The sequence below is a fragment of the Asparagus officinalis genome, chromosome 6 (genome assembly GCF_001876935.1).
Source record: "Asparagus officinalis chromosome 6, Aspof.V1, whole genome shotgun sequence".
Classification (NCBI taxonomy): Eukaryota; Viridiplantae; Streptophyta; class Magnoliopsida; order Asparagales; family Asparagaceae; genus Asparagus; species Asparagus officinalis.
Window position 1 is genome coordinate 30,185,825 of NC_033799.1, and position 22,796 is coordinate 30,208,620.

General features: G+C 37.0%; 2 protein-coding genes across 2 annotated transcripts; one reads left to right on the forward strand and one right to left on the reverse strand.

Moving 5' to 3' along the window:
* On the forward strand, nt 2,138-4,380 carry LOC109845067 (EIN3-binding F-box protein 1-like). Its single transcript, XM_020414254.1, has one exon. The coding sequence runs from the start codon at nt 2,238-2,240 to the stop codon at nt 3,774-3,776; it is 1,539 nt and encodes a 512-aa protein (XP_020269843.1). The 5' UTR covers nt 2,138-2,237; the 3' UTR covers nt 3,777-4,380.
* Nucleotides 6,412-22,358, reverse strand: LOC109845068 (CBL-interacting protein kinase 24). Its single transcript, XM_020414255.1, has 14 exons — nt 22,028-22,358; nt 20,501-20,563; nt 20,302-20,373; nt 20,029-20,136; nt 19,870-19,944; nt 19,735-19,788; nt 18,104-18,229; nt 14,666-14,755; nt 11,260-11,382; nt 10,989-11,108; nt 9,979-10,095; nt 7,697-7,753; nt 7,528-7,602; nt 6,412-6,849 (listed from the first exon to the last, which is right to left on the reverse strand). Exons 1-14 carry the CDS (start codon nt 22,184-22,186, stop codon nt 6,754-6,756), a joined length of 1,335 nt encoding a protein of 444 aa, XP_020269844.1. The 5' UTR covers nt 22,187-22,358; the 3' UTR covers nt 6,412-6,753.

The window sequence follows — 22,796 nt, forward strand, 5'->3', positions numbered from 1 at the left end:
TTGGAGATGCTCTAAGGAGGAGGAAAAGCCCCAACGTTCCATTTTTTTTTTGTTTTTTTGTGGCGTCAAAAAGAGAAGGAAAATTATTGCACGCCAACACATATGAACAGGTAGTCTTCATTCGAGTTGCGCGTTATTCAAATTCATGCAGCCGCTTCGAATTCAACTGTACCTAAAGTACGTTCATTCTCCGCTTCTGTATCGATCAGCTGGTCAAGCTCAACCCACCTCCGTTGTACGTCATGGCCGATCCCTAGCTAACACATTCATGCACGCACCGCACCCGATCGAGTCCCCCACGGACATCAATGAATCGCATAAAACACCCCCCAAAAATAAATTCATGGACGGTTTCAACGGTGCATGAACGTAACGTACAGTTGCGAACGGGTAATAAATCCAATTCCATATTTGATCATGTGGTCCTCTTTAAAACAAGTGGAAGGAGCGAGGCCTCATACCGTAAAAAGGACCTTTTAGGCTGAGATATCCTCTCAAAACTTATAATTTTGGAAAAAAGAAGGGGGTGGGGGGATAAAAAATTAATTAATTTTTATTCTTCTACGTACTGATCATCATTTCAAATTATAATACTCATAATCGGGTGTTTGCCCGTGGGACTGAAAGGATTTGATTACCAAACGTTGGGGATGATGATTTCTTTTTTTTTCTTATTTAATTTTTCATTATAGCTAAACGCAACACAATAAAGATGAACGCCATTATTATTGATCTTCATCTTTCGTTAACTTTACTTTTAACCCCTCTAAGTTTAGTGGAATGAACGAGGGCCAGAGGGTTAGTTATGCGCGAAAATCCGCAAAGCTGAGGAGGTTTTAAGTGAAACTAACTCTTTTTGACTTCTTTCCCCCCAAACAACATCTACAAATACAAATTAATTTTTTTTTTTTACTGATGGAGATTGTTTATAGAAAGCTGGTGAAGGGGAAAGAACCTACACGGCTACACTCAATAATTTTCTTTTGAGCAGAGATAGAAAGAGGGAGGGGGGAGAAAGTAAAAGATACATTGAATCTGTTTTCATTTTTTAGGAGGGAGAGACGTTCAGAGACAGCCCCCTTCAACCTTTGAGGTTCTCTCTCTCTCCCATCCCCCGACTTTCCATAAATAAAATAATATTAAAAAATTACAAATTAAACACTGCCCCCCCGTATATAAAGTCCGCCCCATCTCCCTACGAAATTCTCTCGTCCCATTTCTCGATTTCTACCTCCCTTTTCTTTTTCTTTTTTGTTTTTTGGCCCAAGTTAGGGTTGCCTCCGCTACATGATAATTGGGCGCTTCAATCTTCTCATTGCCGTTTTCTTTGTTCTGTTGATCAGTGGATCATGCCGGGGCTCGTCAATTTCGGAGGTATTATCAGTTCTTGGCTTGATTGTTTAAAAAATTAAAAAAAAAGGTTTTCTTTGATTACGGTATCAATTAGTTACATTAATTTTTTAGTTAAATTATTTGATTATCAGGCCACAAGTTAGTTCCTTTTTGAGGTTTGGAGTTGTATGAGGTTCATTTGATTGATCACAGGAGTGGTCTGGGTTTTCTTTTTTGGTTTATACAATAATTAGCCCATTTTGGATTATAAATTTCGCTTGTGCAAGATTCAGTTTGAGGTATTATTTTCCCCAAATTTGTAAATTTTGCAAAAAAAAAAAAAAAAAAATTCATCTGTATCAGTTCGGTAATCAGGAGTTCCTCGTGCTACTGATCGAGTTTGAGCTGTGTATTCCCCCTCCCTAACTCTTGTAGCGAACTTTTTTTCACGGAGATCAAGTCAATTTTCAATAGTTCTAATGTTTTTGTTTCCAAGTGTTGTAAAAACTGACAGCCTCTTCATCTGGATCGGTGAAAATTTTTAAGAGTTGATTATAGTCTTGTTAATAATGTATATGTGGACCTTGTGCTGAATTAGTTTGTGAATTTTTTCTTTTCAGGAGACGATGATATCGGCCTCACGTGGCCATTCTTCTCCCCTCACAAGAGGTCGAGGTTCAGCTCTCCTTTCTCAAGAGCAAAGAAGCCTCATCAAGAACCATTCTCCCTCGACTCCCTCCCCGACGAGTGCCTCTATGAAATTCTCCGGCGACTGCCTGGGAACCGCGAGCGAAGCAACTCTGAGCAGCATTCGAGCCTCTGAGTTCTCTCTCGAAGATGATGAGTCTTTCATCTCAGCCAAGAAACACTATGAAGAAGATTATGAAGGGGAGGAGGATAAGGACATGGGTTTCCTCACTAGATCCTTTGAGGGAAGAGAAGCGACTGATGTCAGGGTTTCTGCTACCGCCGTCGGCACTGCTGGCCGTGGCGGCCTCGGCAAGCTCTCCATCAGAGGGACCCACCGGACTCGAGGGCTCACTGATATCGGGCTTTCCTCTGTTGGTCGATGCTGCCCTTCTCTTAACGTGTTATCACTGTGGAAGGTCCCTCGTGTTTCTGATGAAGGTCTGGCTGAGATTGCCAATGGATGTCCAATGCTAGAAAAGCTCGATCTTTGCGATTGCCCACTTATTACTAGCAAGGGCTTGCTTGTCGTTGCAGAGAAATGCCCTAATCTGATGTCTCTTCAACTGGATTCTTGCACTGGTATTGGCGATGAATGTCTCCAGAATATCGGTCGTTATTGCCCTAATCTACAGTCTGTTTCCATCAAAGACTGCCCTCTTGTTGGTGATGAAGGAATTGCGGGCATGATGTGTTCTACCTCTTCTTCCTTGGCCAAGCTAAGGCTTGAGAAGTTGAATGTCGGTGACTTTGCTCTTGCTTGTATTGGGCATTATGGGAGGTCAATTATGGAGCTGCATCTTACTGGACTTCAGAATGTGGCTGAAAGGGGATTCTGGTGCTTGGGCAATGCAAAGGGATTACTGAAGTTGAGATCTATTGTTACAACCTCTTGTCGAGGGGTTACTGATAGAGGGCTGGAAGCTGTGGCAAAGGGCTGCCCAAATCTGAACCAGCTATCCATTCACAAGTGTTGCTTTATCTCTGATAATGGCTTGAAGCGTTTCATCGAGGCTTCTAGGGAACTTGAGAAATTGCAACTTGAAGAATGTCATAGGATTACGCTAGTTGGTGTTCTTGCTGTTCTTGTCAAATGCAATGCTAAGCTCAGAAAACTCGCCTTGGTCAGGTGTTTGGGAATCAGAGACATCCAATATTACCCAGATGTTCTTCCTCTATGCAAGTCGCTTCAATCCATCAGAATTCGTGACTGCCCAGGATTCACTAGCATGAGCTTGGCTCTTGTTGGTAAGATCTGCCCTAGTTTGAGACGCTTGGATATAAGTGGTCTTGTCACTGTAACAGATGCTGGGCTTCTACCGGTGATTCAGAGCTCCGAGAATGGACTGATTAAAGTCAAATTGAGAGGCTGTGCTAATCTAACTGATACATCCATATGCGCGCTTGTGAAGGAACATGGCGACACTCTCAGGCTACTCAATTTCGATGGCTGCAACAAAATCACTGATAAAGTTTTATTAACAATCTCAGAGCAATGCACTATGCTTGAGGAGCTCTACATGTCAAATGCTGATGTCACTGATTATGGTGTTGCTCTCTTAGCGTCTGCGAGGCAGCTCAATCTTTATGCTCTTTCCTTTTCTGGTTGCTCAAAGGTGACAACCCGAAGCCTGCCATTCTTTGGTAACATGGGAAGGACATTGGTTGGTTTGAATCTTCAACACTGCGCTCTTATTCAAGCTCATGGTGTCTCTCTGCTCGAAGAGAGAATGTGGTGGTGTGATATCCTCTCCTAACTTTTTTCCCCATTCAGGACATCTGTCAGTTTTCTGGGATCCTTGGCCATAGCGAGTTTTTGCAGGTTTCTCCAGTGAGGGGAGATCTGTTCGACTTCTTCTCGCTTTGGTCATATGGTTCTTGAGATGACAACATATACTGAGTCCTGGAGAGGTATCAGTTTTATTTTCAGTTTCTGGTCTGTGGTCTTTGTATCTTTTCATTCAGGACGCCTGTCAGGTTTTGGGATCCTTAGCCATAGTGAGTTCTCGCAGGATTCTCCGATGAGGGGAGATCTGTTTTTGAGTTTTTGCCTGTGCCATTGATTTGGCGAGCTTCTTCTCGCTTTGGCCATTAGGGTTTCTTGAGATAAAAACATATTGACTCCCTGGATTGGTGGCAGCTTGTTTTCAGTTTATGGTCCGTGTTAGTTGTGTGAGGTTGCTTTTGCGCAGTTCATTCCGGATGCTGGGATCTGTAGGGTTTTGGTTATGGCAGCAGATGCCATTGACGGCTGTTTTGGCTGTTTTTTTTAGACCTTGACCTTGATTTTGCATGGCTAATGTTATGGACTGTAACCTTTGTAACCTTGCTCATGTTAACGAAGCATGTACTTGTTTGTTATATGTAGCATTATATGTTATTGTGGATCTTTGGTTCATAATGTTGTACTATTGTGGTTATTTTGTGGGAGAAATTTTTTGAAAGACCTTTTTTTAAAAATAATTAGCAAAAATTATCATTTTGCTAAACAATAAGCAAAATCGACCTCTTTTTTGTCAGTGCAATCAAAACTGAAAAAAGAGGTTTATTTTCGTAAAATATTGTCTTCAAAATACATGAGATTAATAGTCCCCTGTAATTAACAATTGCTAATGTTCAATTTTAATTAGCAATTGCTAATATCCAATTCGTTTAAGGCAGAAAATACACAGGACTACTGGTATCTTGTATTTTGTACAGAGACATCCAACAAAATAGGGGACTAATAGTCATGTGTATATTTTGTACATGCATAAAACATTCATGCATGTTCATAGCTTGTCTCCTGTGTCATATCCTGTGCGTATAAAATATCCAATTCACCTCGTGTACATATCTAAGCATATAAATTTCATAAATGCATAACTTCATGCACATCAAAACATATAAATACTTATTCTTTCCCATGGGCAAACAAACCAAAAGATCACAACAAAATACAATTGATAGACACGTTGGTGACAACACATTATCTCCATACACCAAACATCACAACAAAACTATGTATATTATGTCCTTTGGTTTATAAATAACATATTTCGATAACTCAAATATAGTTGACAAAAAAATCCATACATCAATCACATAAAACCTAGAAGCCCTCCTGGTCCCCTTTGTCTCCCTCTTCTTACCTGAGCGGATCGTCGTCGTCCTCCACGAAGTTGAGTTTGCACGAGCTCGTTGTATGGTTGCGTGTGTGCTTGTTACATACCGCCAACATGTTGCGAAGGTCCAGTTCTATTGTTGTTCTTGCAATATCCTTCTTGTATCCGTTGATTTGGTCGGCGGGCGCATAACACATCCTCCTCCACCATCACATCTCGACTATCATATCACATCTCGACTATCATGAAGATCCTCATGAGTTCGACTCAAAGCTCTATGAACCCTCCGTACTATCCGTTGATATAGAGATGCATGTACTCTTATCTGTATCTTTGACAAAAAGTGCTACCCTCATTTGCAATAGCTCAATATTACCAACAACATTTATCTGTAATTAAGTTAACAAGTTACATAGATAAACATTTTGTAGTAATATGAAACAAGTGGACTAGATAGTACTTAACTTAAAATTTCTCTCAAATCTAAACCTATGGGCACATCTCTGTTGTAAGCACGTTGGTCAATATTGAGTGGAGTTGTGGTCACATTTATTATTAATCTTCTACTAGCCCCATGTATTTAGTTGACAAAATTGTCGTTGTTTCCGTAAATCCCATATATTTTGTTGCCAAACCATCAGACTCTTTGTTATATACACGGGGCTATTAGTCATGTTTATAGTATAAGAATCAAATTAACTTTAATTAAAGGCCACTAATTCCATGTATTTTAAAGATAATTTTTTACACAGTAGACCTCTTTTTGGCATGTCATCAACTAGTTCTTTCAACACTGATAATTATTCTCAGCTACTTAACTAATCATGATGGTGCGTTCACAAGTTCTTTCAACACTAATAATTATTCTCAGCTACTTAACTAATCACGATGGTGCAGGCATTTATATTTGACATTGTTGGCACCTCCAGATATTTTAATATTTGATGTTTTCTTCTATTTCACTTCTTCAATTTGTCATACTTTTTCTGGCTCACCCACATGAGAACCGTTCAATCTAATCCGACGAGAATCTAAAGACAATCAATACCATCAGGATTGCATTGAGATTTGCTTGTAGACTCATAGTGCTTGGATTTAGGCTTAAAAAGAAGCAGGATGAATACAGATTGAAGCTTCTCAGAGAACAAATAGAGAAGAAATCACTTCACATTTGAAATAATCTCAATCCATCCTATTCTCACAAGAAAAGCCTTATCCCCCATCTCACAGGAATTCTAGATTACCACAAGATCATAATTAGCCGCCATGAGGGATTGAAGCAAGGTTGTGAATTAGAACACAAGCCTATTTTCTCGCAATGATAAATTTTATACAAAGCATAAACAAACGCGCTTCATATTATAGTTACATCCAGAGCCAGTGTAGGTTTCCTATGATAGATTACAAGACATAATTACATAAAACATACACTAGAGGATCACTGAGAAGGAAGTGACACAAGACATGCACTAGAGGGATCATTGAGAGGGAAGTGCCAAGATATCCATGCATATCTCCACAACTTCAGCAGGCAAAAGCATCCTTCAAGGCTGAGATTTGAATGTGCATACTGTACACTTCTTCATGTACAACGTACATCCATTTGCAACACACACCAAAAATTTCGAAGTCAGCAAGTTGCCGTCCTGGTAAGAGATGGCCTAGCACCTCCTTCCGTTGGTTTCCAGATGACGTGGTCCAGTTTACTGCATAAAGTTTTATAGAACTGCATACATAGAGACCAAAATGACATTATCTGGTCAGCGATGTCATGTAAGGGATCGTTTGAGATTTTGATCTGAAAAGAGGGGCTTGTTCCCTATCTGTTTCCGTCACAAAATCCAACAAACAAATTCGCTGTTTGTTTGCATAGATCTTGCATTGGAAAAAGCAGCCACCTCAGCTTATTCTCCTTCGGAAGTCCTGCCAAAATTGAAAGATTTTGGAGGCTTTTGTGGAGGGTAGCTACCGCACAAAAGTACAGAATAAATAATAAAAAATCTATAAAAATTCAAAAAATCTTAAGAGAAATCAAAAAAAAAAAAAAGACGCCAACAAATCTTATTTTAAATACAACTTCAATCATGATTCATGAGTGAGGCGCACAAATCTTTTTTCAACCTTACCACTTTCTTTTCAGACAAACAAACAAGAACTTTGGGGGTCTCTTTTCAAAACAAACCAACTTTCCACTCTACTTTCTTACAAACCAAGCAAAATTTGAAAATTGAAAAGTCATAGATGCCTTGGATTTGTGACACTGTCATAAATCCAAAATACAACCACCCCTAAACTTCTCCTTCTTGGAAGATGAAAACAAGAATGTAAAATAGTAGCAATTAAACCAAAGATATTAAAACTGAAAGCATTAGATAGTTCATGTAGTTAAATATCGAGAGCTAACCTTGTGATATTCCAGAGTTTCACCAGCAGCCTTCCGGACATCAACCATGAAGAGAGCTGGAGCAACTTCGAAAACCTGCCCATAAGCAGTTACTTTTTAAGAAGAGCACAACCGGATGAAGGTTTTAAGGTAGAATGAGAAATTACACAGTACACACAAGGGAAGCTACCTCTATAACCACCGCAAATGGACCCATTTTATTTGAGGACCCTCCTTCAATCCTAATCTACAGAAAATGATCAATGTCCAACTTAGAAAATAAGATTACTGGCAATTAAATACATATGAGAATGCAGTCTGAAATATTTGTAGTATATACTACACAAATTAGCAATACTTGTTGGCGGCATTTATTCTAGAATATAGAGTAGTGACAACTAGACTACTACAAATCCTCAACTACTTTTATATTATAAGAAGATAAAGCATGAGGCCCTCGAACACAAATTATGATAATATTTCACAAGCAGGGATATACACTTATATTTCTTGTACAAAAGTAGTTTAGAATTTGTACAATAGATAGTATTATCCTAAGGGTAGACTTTATGAAATAATGAAGTTTCGCTATATTCTCGGAGAATTACCATAGACTTTATTTACTCCCAAGACAAGAAAATTCATGATATTTTTCATGATAATCTGTGACAGTTTGAGGGAATAAAGCGGAGTAAGTGGTCAAGAGACTAATTTACTTGCATACTTCTTGCCGCATAAAAGTAAGACTACAAAATTCACAGTAGTTTTTGAGAAAAAGGTGAATTTTGATGGTAGGTTTTGAAACTTGCCGCTATTATAATAATCCAAGGGCAAGAGATATGTAACTAATCTAGCAAACAATTTCACAATAGGAATTAAAGGTCACAGTGCTGAGAGGTGCAGATCAAGCTGACAAAAGATGCACAAAAAGATATATGCTATAAACATTACACATGATTAATAGATTGGCTGAATTGATGACCTAATGTGCGTCACGAGTAAAACTATAAGCTATTTGAAACATAAAAAAGCTCTACCAGTTTATGGCCACTGAACAATATTCCATTTACAGAAATGTACACCCATTCCTTTAGCTTTTTCGACATGAAGTAAATATCTCAAGCTGCAAAACCTTAAGAGGAATGAAGTTTATGGCCGCTGAACGATATTCCATTTACAGAAATGTAAACTCATTTTCGAGAATAAACATCTCAAGCTGCAAAACCCCAGAGAGGAATAAAGTTCATGCCTTCCCATCAGTTCCTGCTTACCTCATGACGACTTTCACATTCACGGCACTCTTCCCCTTTCATGTTTAGCTTACTAGAATTAACTGAGACCCAAATGCTAGAGATACAAAATGTTTACAGAGTCATCTCATTTTTCCATGTCAGGATTGCAAGTCAGTCGGCTTTTTCTTACAATCAACTCTGCAAATGATTACCTTGTAAATGACACCCCGCACCTTTTCTATCATTTTAGCCCTATGCATCTAGACTTCTCAATTAATGAAGATAACCAGCATGTATATACCCAAGCCACTCATTGCTTGTAATTACCTCAACATTGCACAGAGTTGCACTCAACTCAGAAGAATTGTACATAATACATAAAAGATATACTAGATAATTGAAGGACATGGTCATAGTTTCAAAAACTAAATGATCCGGGATCAGACACAAAGATGCATTATCATGATTCATGCCCCATAGGAAAAGATGAAGCAACTAACAACATCAAAGCACCACAGTAATTTCAGACGGCAAGACGTACTTGACCCTGGATCTCATGTGGGATCCTCCTAATGACTTGACCCTCTTAAGTCAAGGATCCAAATGGTTATGGATGTGAGATCCACAAGGATATCGCTGCAATGGAATATCCCCTTAGCATGAAATAATAGCTATAGTTTCGGTGGAAGAACAAGTCCCAACACTCGTATGTTTCCATCAAGTTTGAGGACCAATTTGAAGGAACAAACGGCTGAACAAGGTGTGCTTGCCTCCATGATGCAAGAGTTTCTCATTAGCCAGTATCATAAGCTAACGGCAGCTATGTATAATGTAGAGTAGGCTTCATGAAATCATGCCATCATTTTCAATTTCAGTGGAAGGTTTTGATTTGATGTGGTTGTTACTATTGTTTTCAATGTGTTCTACTAGAGGATAAAACCCTATATTGACTATTCAATACAGATCTAAAAAGCTATCTTTACTGAGGCACCATCACTTTTTGAGTGCATATGCTCATATAATATAGGTTATCAGACTTAACTTCTCAAAGGGGGTACAAGACATGGACCTCTTGCAGCAGCCTAATTACTCACCCTAACTTTCCTAGTTTCTTCACCATGTTTTGCACTGCTGCCTCTCCTCTTTTGAATTTAATTCGTTGTGCAGAAGAACTATGTTTTACTACTGAAAATAGTAAAAATATCAAATATATGATGTAATATTTTGTGAAAGATATTACCTTGTAATTTCTGGATTGAACCTTAAGAGCCATGGTTACAGCCACTTCTTGAATAGCTGCAACAATTTTCCTTGCTGGGTAGCGAGAAACAAAACGAGTTTGACGTTTCACATAATCCTGAGGGAAAAGAAAGCAAATAATAGATTTGTTTCCAGAATTAAGTAAAAGGTGACAACTATTTATTAATGTAAAAAAATGAAAAATAAAGTAGACAGTACACAACTGCAAAAAATGTCAAGCTCTCAAAGTTAAAATTTTGAATTGATACTAATTTATAAGCATATGGGTTGCATATGGAAGAATTTCCAAGGCATGACTTATTTCAATAAGATTAGCATGCGCTAACATTTGTCTCATTTGGATGCTTGAAATAAAAACTCTAGAAGTCACTTCCAATACACCAAAACTTCAATGTTATGGTATGAAGTGTTGGTCATGGAACACCAGGTAGGGCGCTACTCAAAACCTCGTTGATCAATAACAGATGGAACTTCCCGCTAACCTCAAAAAAAAAAAAGAGAAAAAAAGAAAGAAGAATAAATAATAAATAATAAATACTAAAAATACAATCATTATTAATTGTTGATCATATAGCATTAAGTGGTTAGGATAAGTCCTAATGCTTAAGTAGAGATCTGGGAACATCCCTCCAAACGGTTAAAGTTCAATAATAGAAATCTAGATATATGAGTACATTCCCCTATTGGTATTCTCATAATTTTGTACTATTCTGCAACTATTACATACAATGTTCTTCGTGCTTCCCTAGTAAACTAGAACAAAATCCTCCTATTACAAAATCCTCCTATTTTCCAAAGAGAAAAAGTACTGAAACAGAATTCTCTGATCATGTCACCAGAACTAAAGTTGATTCTTTAATTCTAATGTCAATTTCCAAATATATGTACAATGCATCAATACACTTATCTAGTCCTATTCTAGATTCATGGCCCACGAAATAGTTTAATTGGTTTTCTAAGTATTGAAGTTTAATGGGAAACGACATATACCTGGCGTCTGTCAAATAAAGCTGAAAGATTCAACCCTTGAGATAAGGTGATCATTTCAAAAGCATTCATTATGAGAGGACCTCTACCAGCACCCTCGACCTTCTCAGACACATATTGCTCCTGCAAAATGGACAATGAGAGCTTGGTAAAGAGCCTTAAATGCTTTTATTTATTATAAATAGCAAATGAGAGAACTCATGGTCATCAGGTAAATCTGATGCTAAGTAGTAAAGCACAGTATAGTATGAAATAACAAAAAGCTTTTACAAACCTCAATGTCATCGAAAACAGCATTAACATCATTCAAGTCAACCTTTTCCTCATCACCATGTCTCACAGCAACATAATTTCTCCTGAACCATGCATCATTTTTTATTCCTTCAATGGTTATGCGCTGCATTAAGATGCAAATAATTCATAGCAATGTAACTTCAGATTTCATTAGTTAAGACAATATCAGACAAAGACATAAAATCACCATGTACAAGGAATCATATTATCCCATCCAAGTTCACTATATAAACCTAGTCACTGCGATATATATACAGTAGAATACTATGTTACCTGTGTACTTCTAATCTGAAGCCATACCCCTCCCTAGCACATACCCTTACCTGTACCCATACCCAAACTCCTTGGACACTCCTTAAGTAAATGCATACATTTATTCAGGCATGTACACAACTGTAAAATACATGTTTCAATTTACAACACTTGTCGTGCATTTTTTGCACATATATCCTACACTCCAGACACACTTCTTGAAACTCGTAGGACATAGATAGGTTCCCAATTATGATTAGGTAGGTTCCGAATTATGATTATGAAGGGTTGTTTTGATGTCTAGTTCAAAAACTAGTGATTTTCCAATTTACAATCCACATAATAAAAGAAACATAAAACTGACATAGTACTTTTAATTCTCATCTTTGTTCTCATATAAATTATTAATTTCAATATAATATGTGTATATAAATATTTGTATATAAATATTTGTATAGCCATATCCCCACACCCTACCTTTTACAAATTTACCAATATAATATGTATATAAATATTTGCATAGCCATATCCTCGTACCCAACCTTTTACAAATTTACCATGTCCTGCACCTGCACCCGTACCCGTAACCATACCCATGAAACATAGATAGGTTACAACGATTATACGGTTTGACACATTTCACATGCCTCCACATTACCTAGGCTTATCAATGAATCTGGAAGCCATGCAATGAACCTGGTCAACACTACGCAGTTGGTCATAGTAAAAAAGCATGTTTGGCAAATGGCCAAAGTGACGGTGACTTATAAGCCACTTTGAGATGTTTGGCAAATGGCTTATTTGGCTTATAATCCACACAAAAATAAGCTAGGTTATCCTAGCTTATTTTTGTGTCTTAAAAAGCATGAAGTTTGACCAAATAAAAGACAATTATGTCTATTATGATTTCACTAAATCCAATGTCTTATTTAATAATTCATCACCATCCCTATATCCCCTTTGGTCATTTTGACAACAATAATGGATTATAATCCACTCGTTTACCAAACACTCTACTGTTGAAAATGGATTATAATCCTAGACTTACCAAACACTCTTTAGATTATAATCTAGATAAATTATAAACCAAAGTTCCCAATCATGCTCAAAGTCTTATCTTAGTTTAAATATTCAAACACCAATTATCCTCAGGTAAGTAAAGACCCTTATATGGTATATTAGCATATTAATTAGTAAATGAAGTCCTCATATAGTCCTATATAAGAAGAGGGCCAAAGCATGGTTTTATCAACATTCAATGGTATTACACTTGCCTCCCTTTTCCCCTAGGGCTAACTAGTTTTTTGGAAAAAACCAAGGTTACCCGGACAATTCATCTAAACACTTGTGTCCATATCCGACACTTTCCGTATTGTCCATGTCCAATACTCCTTCGATACTTCTTGAATATATATATATATACATTTATTCAAACATGTTCTCAACTATATAAAACATGTTTTAGTTTAAAAACTTACGACACACTTTTTGGACGTATATTGTACACTTCACCTCAAATTTATGCAGCTCGTTGGACTCGGACTGCTTTGCTTCCACACATACCTAGTTCATAAATATGATTTTAAGGGGTCATTTGATGAGCGTTTTTCAAATTATAATCTACTCACTAAAAGAAATATAAAAATGGTATGAGGATTTTAGTTCTCACACCATGGAATGGAAAACAATATTGATGTCATATAGATTATTAATTTTAATATGTACGTATATAGTTGTGTCCCATATCCTACTTTTTACAATTTTTCCGTACCCCATATCTGGACCTGTGTCCGCACCCGCACCCTGTATTGTCAATGCACGAGACACAATGAAGGGCTTAAAGTATCTTTACGTGCATATGCACAAGGCATAACGCGATGTGCGTGCTCCAGTGATGCAAGGCGCAACACATAATTTTTCAAGATAGATAATCAAGCACGAAAGAACATATATAGGAAATTCACATAAAGAGATATCTCAGGATAAATAATATATTACTACCAAATCACAATATAAGGTCTTAATTTCTAATGCTAACACATCCAACATAGTAGCAAAGCCTATAATTTTTCAAATCAAATTTCAAATCAAGACTAATATCCTAGCAAAATCAAATAGTAAACAAGTGTTAGTTAGGGTCCTCAATTGAATGCTATAAAAAATGACTAATAGATATATTTTGCTTTTTGGAATATGGATTATCATGTATAAAAACTCAATTGAAATGTCAACGAACAAAAATATACAAGGCTATGTACTACATGCACAAGGCACAAAGTCAGGATGCTTGCCAAGCGTAAAAGGCGTTGCTACATTAGATGCAGGGCGCTTCACCACTGCCCCACATCATAGGCGCATGAGGTGCAGTGAGGCGCGCGCCTTTGAAAACACTGCCCACACCTGCACCCGTGCAACATAGAAAAAGCATTACTCAGTTATGCACGTGTAAACATGACCACCACTATTTGGCAACGACAATATGAAGTTTGCTTCACCAATAGATACATATGTAGCTTCATTACTTAAAATTGTAGAGAGTATCCACTGTAAGTTTAACAAAAATATAAAAGTACACTAAGTAAAAAAAGGCACTTATTTATTACACGTAACTACCATGCCTGACCATTTCCAATTTTAAAAGAAAAAAATAGCGCAACAAATAATTCCTAACTGCGTTAACGCAAGTTCTTTTGGATAAATTTACAATAGATAAAAATAGAAGTGGTCAACTCTCTTAAAGCTAGTTGATAAAAGCTCAGCCAGAGACAATTGCCAATCATATTCCTCTTGGTTTAGGTCCTTATATCATCTATGAGTTTTTTTAAACATACACCTACCCTAGGTTACCTGGGCACTTCATCTACGAGTTATTTTTATCCATATATTGTTAGAACTTGAAAAATATTATGAAGATAAAATCTCGGATTAACAACTATTTGGGAAATGGGAGATAAAATAGCAATCACGATAGTTTCGGGATATTTTAAAAATTCCTAATGACGGTATATACATTAAAAATAGCATTATTTAAATGTTGAAGGGAGAATAAAGTTAAGATTGAGCAAAATGAGGAATAAGTTAATGGCCCCTAGCCTCTTTACTGCAAAATTTCAGGCTAAAATTCTTATACTCACAGCTTTTGGGTTAGGATCAAGTATTCTGCGTATCAATGATTTCACACCATCGGAGAACCATAACGGGCAAGAAAATTCAGCTGCACTGATCTACAAGGATTGAGCTAAGATTAGTTCAAGACCAACATAATATGAAAATAGAGATCTTAGACTACAAAATGTACTACGAATTTACCATGATAGATGCATTCATAAGTTGACAAGAAAAGAAATAAATGTAGACCAGACAAAAGAGCAGAGGTCAATCTGTTTGTATAGTAAATAAAATAAACATTTTTCTTGTTAAGAAAAAACTTTAAATTGGAATAAGTAAGGTCATATGAAGCAAGATTCATGATATATGTATATGTTTTCACGAACTTAGACGACTTTCAGCAAATACCAAGTTTAGCTTCTTGCTTCCAAAATTCTGGACTCTTACAGTGCAAAAATTTGATGTACTTCAGACCCTCCACGCACCATTTCCATTTTTAGACTCATGAACACCTCTCAAACATTTAAATTCACAAGAAGTCTGATAGCATTCTTCAGTCTGACCATTTTTCACTTGCACCTGAGATATCACTAACGAGTAACAAGTGATATAAAGTTGTAAAAGACATACTTAATAAGAGAACTATGAGTAAGATCAACAGGACTCCCTCACGTATCTTACATACAATGTAAAACACAAGTGTGAGGAGAAGGCGTGAAAACTGGAAAGATGGACTGTACATGGATGATGAGTTAGGAGCTTTGCCTTTTATATAGTCATGGATAAGATGCAAAAGATGTTGAAAAAATAATCTCGATATGATCACAATGAAAAAAATCACCGAACATGTTGGCTATGACACTCATAAGAAATCTCATAGCATTCTTTAGTCTGACCACTTGTTACTTGCACCTGAGTAATCATTAACAAGTTGACTATGAAAAATAGACACCAATACTACAATTCTTTCCACATACAGAATAATGAATACCTTTCAAACATCTAAGCTCATAAGAAGTCTGGAAGCATTCTTTAGCCTGGCCTTTTGTTACTTGCACCAGAGTGATCAGGAACAAGTGATCTAAAATGCCAGAATGATCAGTAACAAGTGACGTGAAATTGCAGTGGATCCACTCTCAATAAGAGAATCATAGGTAAGATCAGCTGGACTCCGTCACAGATATGGTGTACAACGGAACCACACGAGTATGAGAAGGGGTGAAAACTGGAATGACGGAATGTACATGGATGATGAGTAAAGAGCTTTTACTGTTTAGTTATAGATAAGATGCATAGATATTGAAAAAAAATTAAAGGTATGATCACAATGAAAAGAAAACCACCAAACATGTTGGCTTTGACGCTTGAGGTACTAGACTAACAATGCATACTATGAGTAATAGACTTGTATGTACAGGCTGAGATACATATCATCACACAAGGTTGCCTCTCTGTTGTTACTCTCACTACCTTTATCATCTTGCTTCAAGGAAACATTTAGAATGATCTTTTTTCCTTTAGTCTTTTTTGCTTTTCAAATACCTGGAGTTTTAACTCATAGAACATGTGTACACAAATAATATCTTGATATGAAGCAGTCTAAGTCCCTCTTTCTCTCTTTCTTGATACAAAGCAGCCTAGTCCCTCTCTCTTTCTATGCACACTTGTGCATGCGTACTTCCATACATCATGCACACATGTTCCACATATCCCTTTATGCAGCATATAATCCATTTACTTAATGGGGGCAAAGAGAAATAGACATAGGCCAAAGAGAAGTTGGTTAGGAGCAATTAGAAGGATACAGTACTAGTTAACTACTTAACTTAACATAGGAGGTGGTCCTTTACAGAATTAAATGGAAGAATACAATGCTTGTAGCTGACCCAAAAAATTTGAGGTAAAGGCTTATTTGTTGTACTGTATAATCCCTTATGCATCATCCATCGCATGCATGCTATGAGTCTTACCAAATTGAAGACTATTAGGGATTCCTTTGTGTATCAAATACGTACCATTAGCCACAGCAAAAATAGTGGTTCCCTTATGTATACAATACATACTATTAGCCGTAAAAAAATAGTGGTTCCCTTATGTATCAAATACATATATAGTCTACGTGACTCATTTATGAAGCATATAATCCATTTGTTCTGTGCTCCTGAATGTACGCATAATATGTACATGATTTAGACCATTAAAGATCAATCACAGTAAATATAGTGGTCACTCCATCCTCTTTCTCTCTCTACACACATATACTGTGTGGGTGTGTGCGTGAGAGTGTGCGCATGTGTGGTTATGTGTGGAGGGTGTGGGGGTGGTGGGCAGGTCAATGATGAGAAATGACAATGGAAGGATGATGGGGCTCTTCAGAGACATTTGATATTATTTATTTTCTGTTTGCGCTTTGCAGAAGAGAGGGATGTGGATGTAAATGAAAGGATAGATGGATAACAAAACCAAGATGGGTTTGGATAGGCTGGTTTCACATACAACACTTAAGTCCCTTGGCTTTTCACCATGACAAATCACAAGCCAAGCAATTCACAAGCTCAAGAGAAAAAGCAAGTGGCATGCTTACAAATCTTCAAAACTTATAACTTCATTTATCAAGGTTTATTTCTCAAAGAAAGAATACCAGCTACTTATGAAGAAACCTAACAGTAAAAACAAATCTCAATCCTAACAACAAATCACAACTGAAAAAACAGAAAATAAACTACCTAACTAAATAACTAAATTAAGATATCAAGTAGACAAACTGTATTATTTTAATCCTGTCTGAAACATCTCGACTAAAAGAAATCAAATCCTTAAAAAATAACTGTAACTAATCTAATAACCACCATATATGTGATGTGCTACCCAATCGTATGCACAACACATGTTTTACAACATTGAACACTAATAAGTAATAACCACTTCAAAGATGGATTTCTATGTATGATAACGATCTTTGTTTTTTTAGAGGAATACAAGATATTCTCCTGTGTATACATTTTCACATGATAACCTATGCAAAACTTCACAAAACAATAGTTTGAGCTTGAGACCAGAACAACCTTCTCCAAATGATATATACTCTTTTTATCAATGAGAAAGTAAGGCATGTTCTTTCACAGAAATTTTATGTGAAACTCAGAAGGTACCTTTTTAGGATGTTCTGCATAGTTTTCATGAAAATATTAAAGACAACAAGTTCCATTTACAAGTCAACATACTTCACATTCACCCATGCTAATAATGAAGCTCCTTTGATTTTATCAAGGATAATTCACAGATTAAACTGGTATTAACAATATGCTCTCAGGTCACCTAAACTATTCATAGAAACCAGACATGAACGCAAAGTCACCTATACTGGTGAGGTTGATCTTATGCTTCAGGTATAATCATGGCAAGCACTATGTACTATATAGAAATGTGATGTTCTGAATGTAGTAAAATGATTTCATGACTACCTTCTTGTACAATGTTGAGAAGTCGCACTCTTCGAAAGGGAGGTATCCAGCCATTAGAACATAAAGTATAACTCCACACGACCATACATCTGCTGCAGATCCATCATAGCCTTCATTGCTGAGTACCTAAAATGGCAGGCAATTAGTTTTAGCCTTTTTTTCAATAATACCGTAGTTTAAAAAGGCAAAGGTGAAATGAACAAGTGCTAATTACCAAACATAATCTTAGATGACATATATTGCATGACACCTTGTCAAGATCTACGTAACAAAAAGGACTAGTCTTTAGACAATAGCATATCTTATAAACACACTAATCAGTAGCATGACTTGTGAACAGACCAATCGCTAGCATTTTTTGTAAAAAGACCAATCAATCGCATCAATTACAAAAGACCACCAAACTAACATCATTTTTTAAAACCGTGCATCCCTGAGCTCCATTCTAATTGTTAGTGCTTCAGAATTTTCAGGATATTGTCATGAAGGGACAGGGAATTTCTTAATGCATATATCATCTTCCAACAAACCAATACTACAAAAGTAAGAAATTTTTTTATCGGTACAAATTAAAAGACACTATTACAAGCAAATTTATTTTACGCACAGGCGCCATTCATAATTAAATAAGCAATGTACTTTAATAACACCAATTATCCAGATAGTTACTAGCATAAACCCATCCTTGGTAGCATATTCTCTATGCTTCTAGTCAATATTAAACAATAACAATAAGCCGCCAGTGAGGCCCAGCATACTGTAAAGCACATGCGCGCCGGTGGGGGGTTGGTTTAGGTGATGGGAGGTGCTTAGTTTAAGACCACATTACAGTCTCTATTCAAAATAACAACAAGAAAAGAAAGGAGAAAAGAAAAATCTTCTCCACAATTGGAAGCACTCAACCCAACCTTTGCTTATCTACCCCCTCATTAATGAAAATGGTTCACTCATTCCTGATGATTTAAGCATAATTAATAGATGGGATAAACCTATCGATTTATACACAAGTATACAACAGGTTTCCTTAATTCCAAGGATGGCTGATCCAAGACTACCATGAAAGAACTTTCAGGTACGGATACTCAAGTGTTATAATGATTTTCACAAACTCAAAGGCAGTGCTGTAGCCACATGTTTCCCAGAAATTTAGGGAAGCTTAGATTTAAAAATGTAAGAAAAGATAGGCGCAGGGAAAATACAAAAAAAATTAGAAACTTTATTATTAGGGATCATGGCCCCTCTCTCAAATTCTCATTTCTCATCTCACCAGCAGAACACAAAAGCAACACAAACACAAAGTTTATCCTATGTTGTCAACCATGATCACCAATACAAAATACAGAAAGAAGATGTTGGCACATCATGTTAAAGACAAGGCAAATAAAACAATTTTTGAGAACTAGGACAAAGATGTGGTATTGACATGGCAATACACTCGCATACATACTTAAAGTTATATTATATATCTAGATATATATACATATACATGAACAGTGACTCACACACAGAGACATATACATACTTCAAGTAATATATATTATAACAGCACGCGCGCGCATCAGTAGAGATACAAAAAGATATAGCTAAAAAGATGATTTCAAGTGCTATAATATCACGTTGCTAAAGAGTACCTCTGGAGCAAGATAATTTGGGGTGCCACATGTTGTATGAAGAAGCCCAACTCCCTACAACCAAAACTAGTAAAATTCTGAAGTATTGAAGTGACAAGCTTTACTTCATGCAGTAGAGAAATCAATTTAGCTTACTTGCTGCTGTAGAGCACTCAGGCCAAAATCTGAAATTTTTAGCTTTCCTTGGGAATCAAGGAGAAGATTCTCAGGCTACACATGTAACATAACCTTCAGTGTCACAATAAATATGTTGGCAGAAGGAATTGTACCAATTAAAAATAAAATACTTCAGACCTTTAAATCTCTGTGGTAAACACCTTTACTATGGCAATAATCAACTGCATCAATTAGCTGCTGAAAATAACGCCTTGATTCATTCTCCCAGAGTTTTCCTTGGTGAACCTACAGAGGAGGAAACATGTGAATAAAAATCAGGATCAACATCAGCACTTGAGAGAGAGAGAGAGAGAGAGAGAGAGAGAGAGAGAGAGAGCAGAATACAGGAATGCATGCTCGGTTTCACAAGTCATCAAACATATTTATACAACAAGATGGAAGCAAACTTACTATTTTATCAAATAGTTCTCCTCCCATTATGAATTCCATAATGATGTATATTTTTGTCTTGCTGGATAAAACCTAGTAAAATGCAACAAAAGCATATTAGGGATCCTGTTTAAAGGAAACTAAATTGTTCCCATAAAATTGCAACCAATTTAGGTCAGTGACAAATCTCATAAGTTTGATAAAGCCAAAGACAACACACCTCATGCAGCCTGACTATGTTAGGATGCCTAACAATTTTCATTATGGAGATTTCCCTCTTGATCTGAGAATCAGTTCATAGAAACACAAGCATTGTTACTACACGTGTGGAGGAGAAGAAAATTCAGTTATGTTGCACAGATAGAATCTGATTACAAAACCAACATGCTAGAATAGATCTATATACATCGAAAGTCTTTGAATAGCCCAATATCCACATACCAAACTAACCTGATGTATATCTAATAGCAAAGCCCAATTGACCATGAGTGTGTTAATAAACTTTTACGAGTGTGTTAATGAAAATTTACAACAGAATAACATTTCACAGAGGAGCCAGCAAAAGCCCAATTATGTTTTCTCTGAAGATTTAGACAAAACGGATGATACTCCCACTATAGAAGGTTGTGTGCAGAATATTGTGTGCATCCTCAGTTTGTGAGCAAAGGTAGTTCAAAATGAACTCTTTTCTTTCCCGTCGTGAGAGCTGGGAATCTGGAAAATGATGTTGAAGCCCTGCATTGAAGCTTCGAGTATCTGTGTGGTTTTGTTCTGTTCTCTTACAGATTGTATTCTTTCATAAGTTTGGTTGCTCTGATGTATAGGAGGGTGATTGTAGTCATTAGCTTGCTATAGATATTGTATAGAAAGTAGGATATCTTTTGATAGTAGTAGTTTCTTTTGTAGGTGTTTGTACATATATTACACTCTTAAAAGAGTTTTTTGTAAAATTCTGAAGAAGTGTGTACATATCTTCCAGTTTTGGTTATGAAAATAAAGCTAAAACTTTATGCCAAAAAAATCATAAAGGAAAACATGGTTACCAAAATGATATAAGAACACGAGCAATCTCCCTTCTTTTTCGACATGCAAGTTTCCAAGTTGAATTCCGGGAATAAAGTTAAGGATGCAGTTCACACAATGTTAGTGCAATGCAGTCCATAACCAAAACCCAATCTTTTACTATAAAACATCATCACAGTCATACTACATCTCAAAAGACGCTATGCACTAAACAGTTTGGTGTTAGAATTTACTAGTTTGCGTATGGTTTCGGTGTGCATCATAATTCATCCAAGTGCTTTGACTGATGTTGCAACTTGTAGTGGTGAGGGGCTATTCGGTAGCCAGTCAATTTTTTCCCCATTTGCAAGCTTTTGTTTTGTTACAACAATTGCAATTACATGCAACTGAATCATTTTTTCCCCTGGTTTCAAGTGTTTGTGGACATTGCAGTTGTAACTCCAGTTGCAAATAACCTTCCAACTGCAGCATAACTCAGCCTATGACTCATGCGAAATTTTAACCTAAAATCGAACAAGTTAAATTGCAAGTAAAACCACACAGCTGCAACTCGAGTCACGCCCGCAATCTTGCGGAATTAAAAAAAAATGAATCGAGCATGCAATGAATTATATCGCAATCAATTTCCCCTACTAAACTCAATCCAATCAAATCCACAAGCAGAACCTCTCGAAACCCCGAAGCCGAACCCAACCAAACAGCGAAGAAGGAAGGAGAATTCGACCTGATCAGCCATCATGTGCTTGAGGATAGTGGACTTATCGAGGACTTTCATGGCGACGCTCTCCCCAGTCTCCAAGTTCCTGGCGAACTTGACCTTGGCGAACGCCCCCTCGCCGATCGTACGGCCGACCTCGTACTTGCCCACCTTCTTCATCCCCATTGCCCTAATCTCCCCAATCTCATCTCACGCACCGAAATCGAGATGAGATCGAAACCCTAGGGCGACCGAGGAGCTCGATGGAGGGAGAACAGGATGAAGAGGAGTTTATAAGCCTCGTCCTCGTGATCGTCCCCTTTTGGAGCAGAAAACAGCGACGGCTCAATCTTTTCTCTTTTAACAAAAAATTATTTTATTTTATTTTTTAGTGTTATTTATTTAGTCAGATAGATGGCGACGTGCGGGGGCGCTTTGGGCGCTGAATACGGGTAGGTACTTTCATCTAAAAAAATTCTTCAATCACCTAAAATATGGGACCAATAGGGGGGACAAGTGAGGTGTCTCCCTCCTATTGGATAATGAGTTGGTCATCATTAATGATGGTCAACTCATTATCCAATAAGAAGGGGACACATCACTTGTCCCCTCTATTGATCTCATATTTTGGGTCCCTGTAGCAAAGCTCTTTCATCTATATGCCCCCGCATCAATCTTACTCGATGATTTAGCCCCAAATCTGAATATTCAGTAACTTATCCCTAATTTTTCTTTTTTTTTCTTTTTTGGTGAAAGAAATTTCCCCACGATCTCACAAGTTAACCTAGCTGCCTGC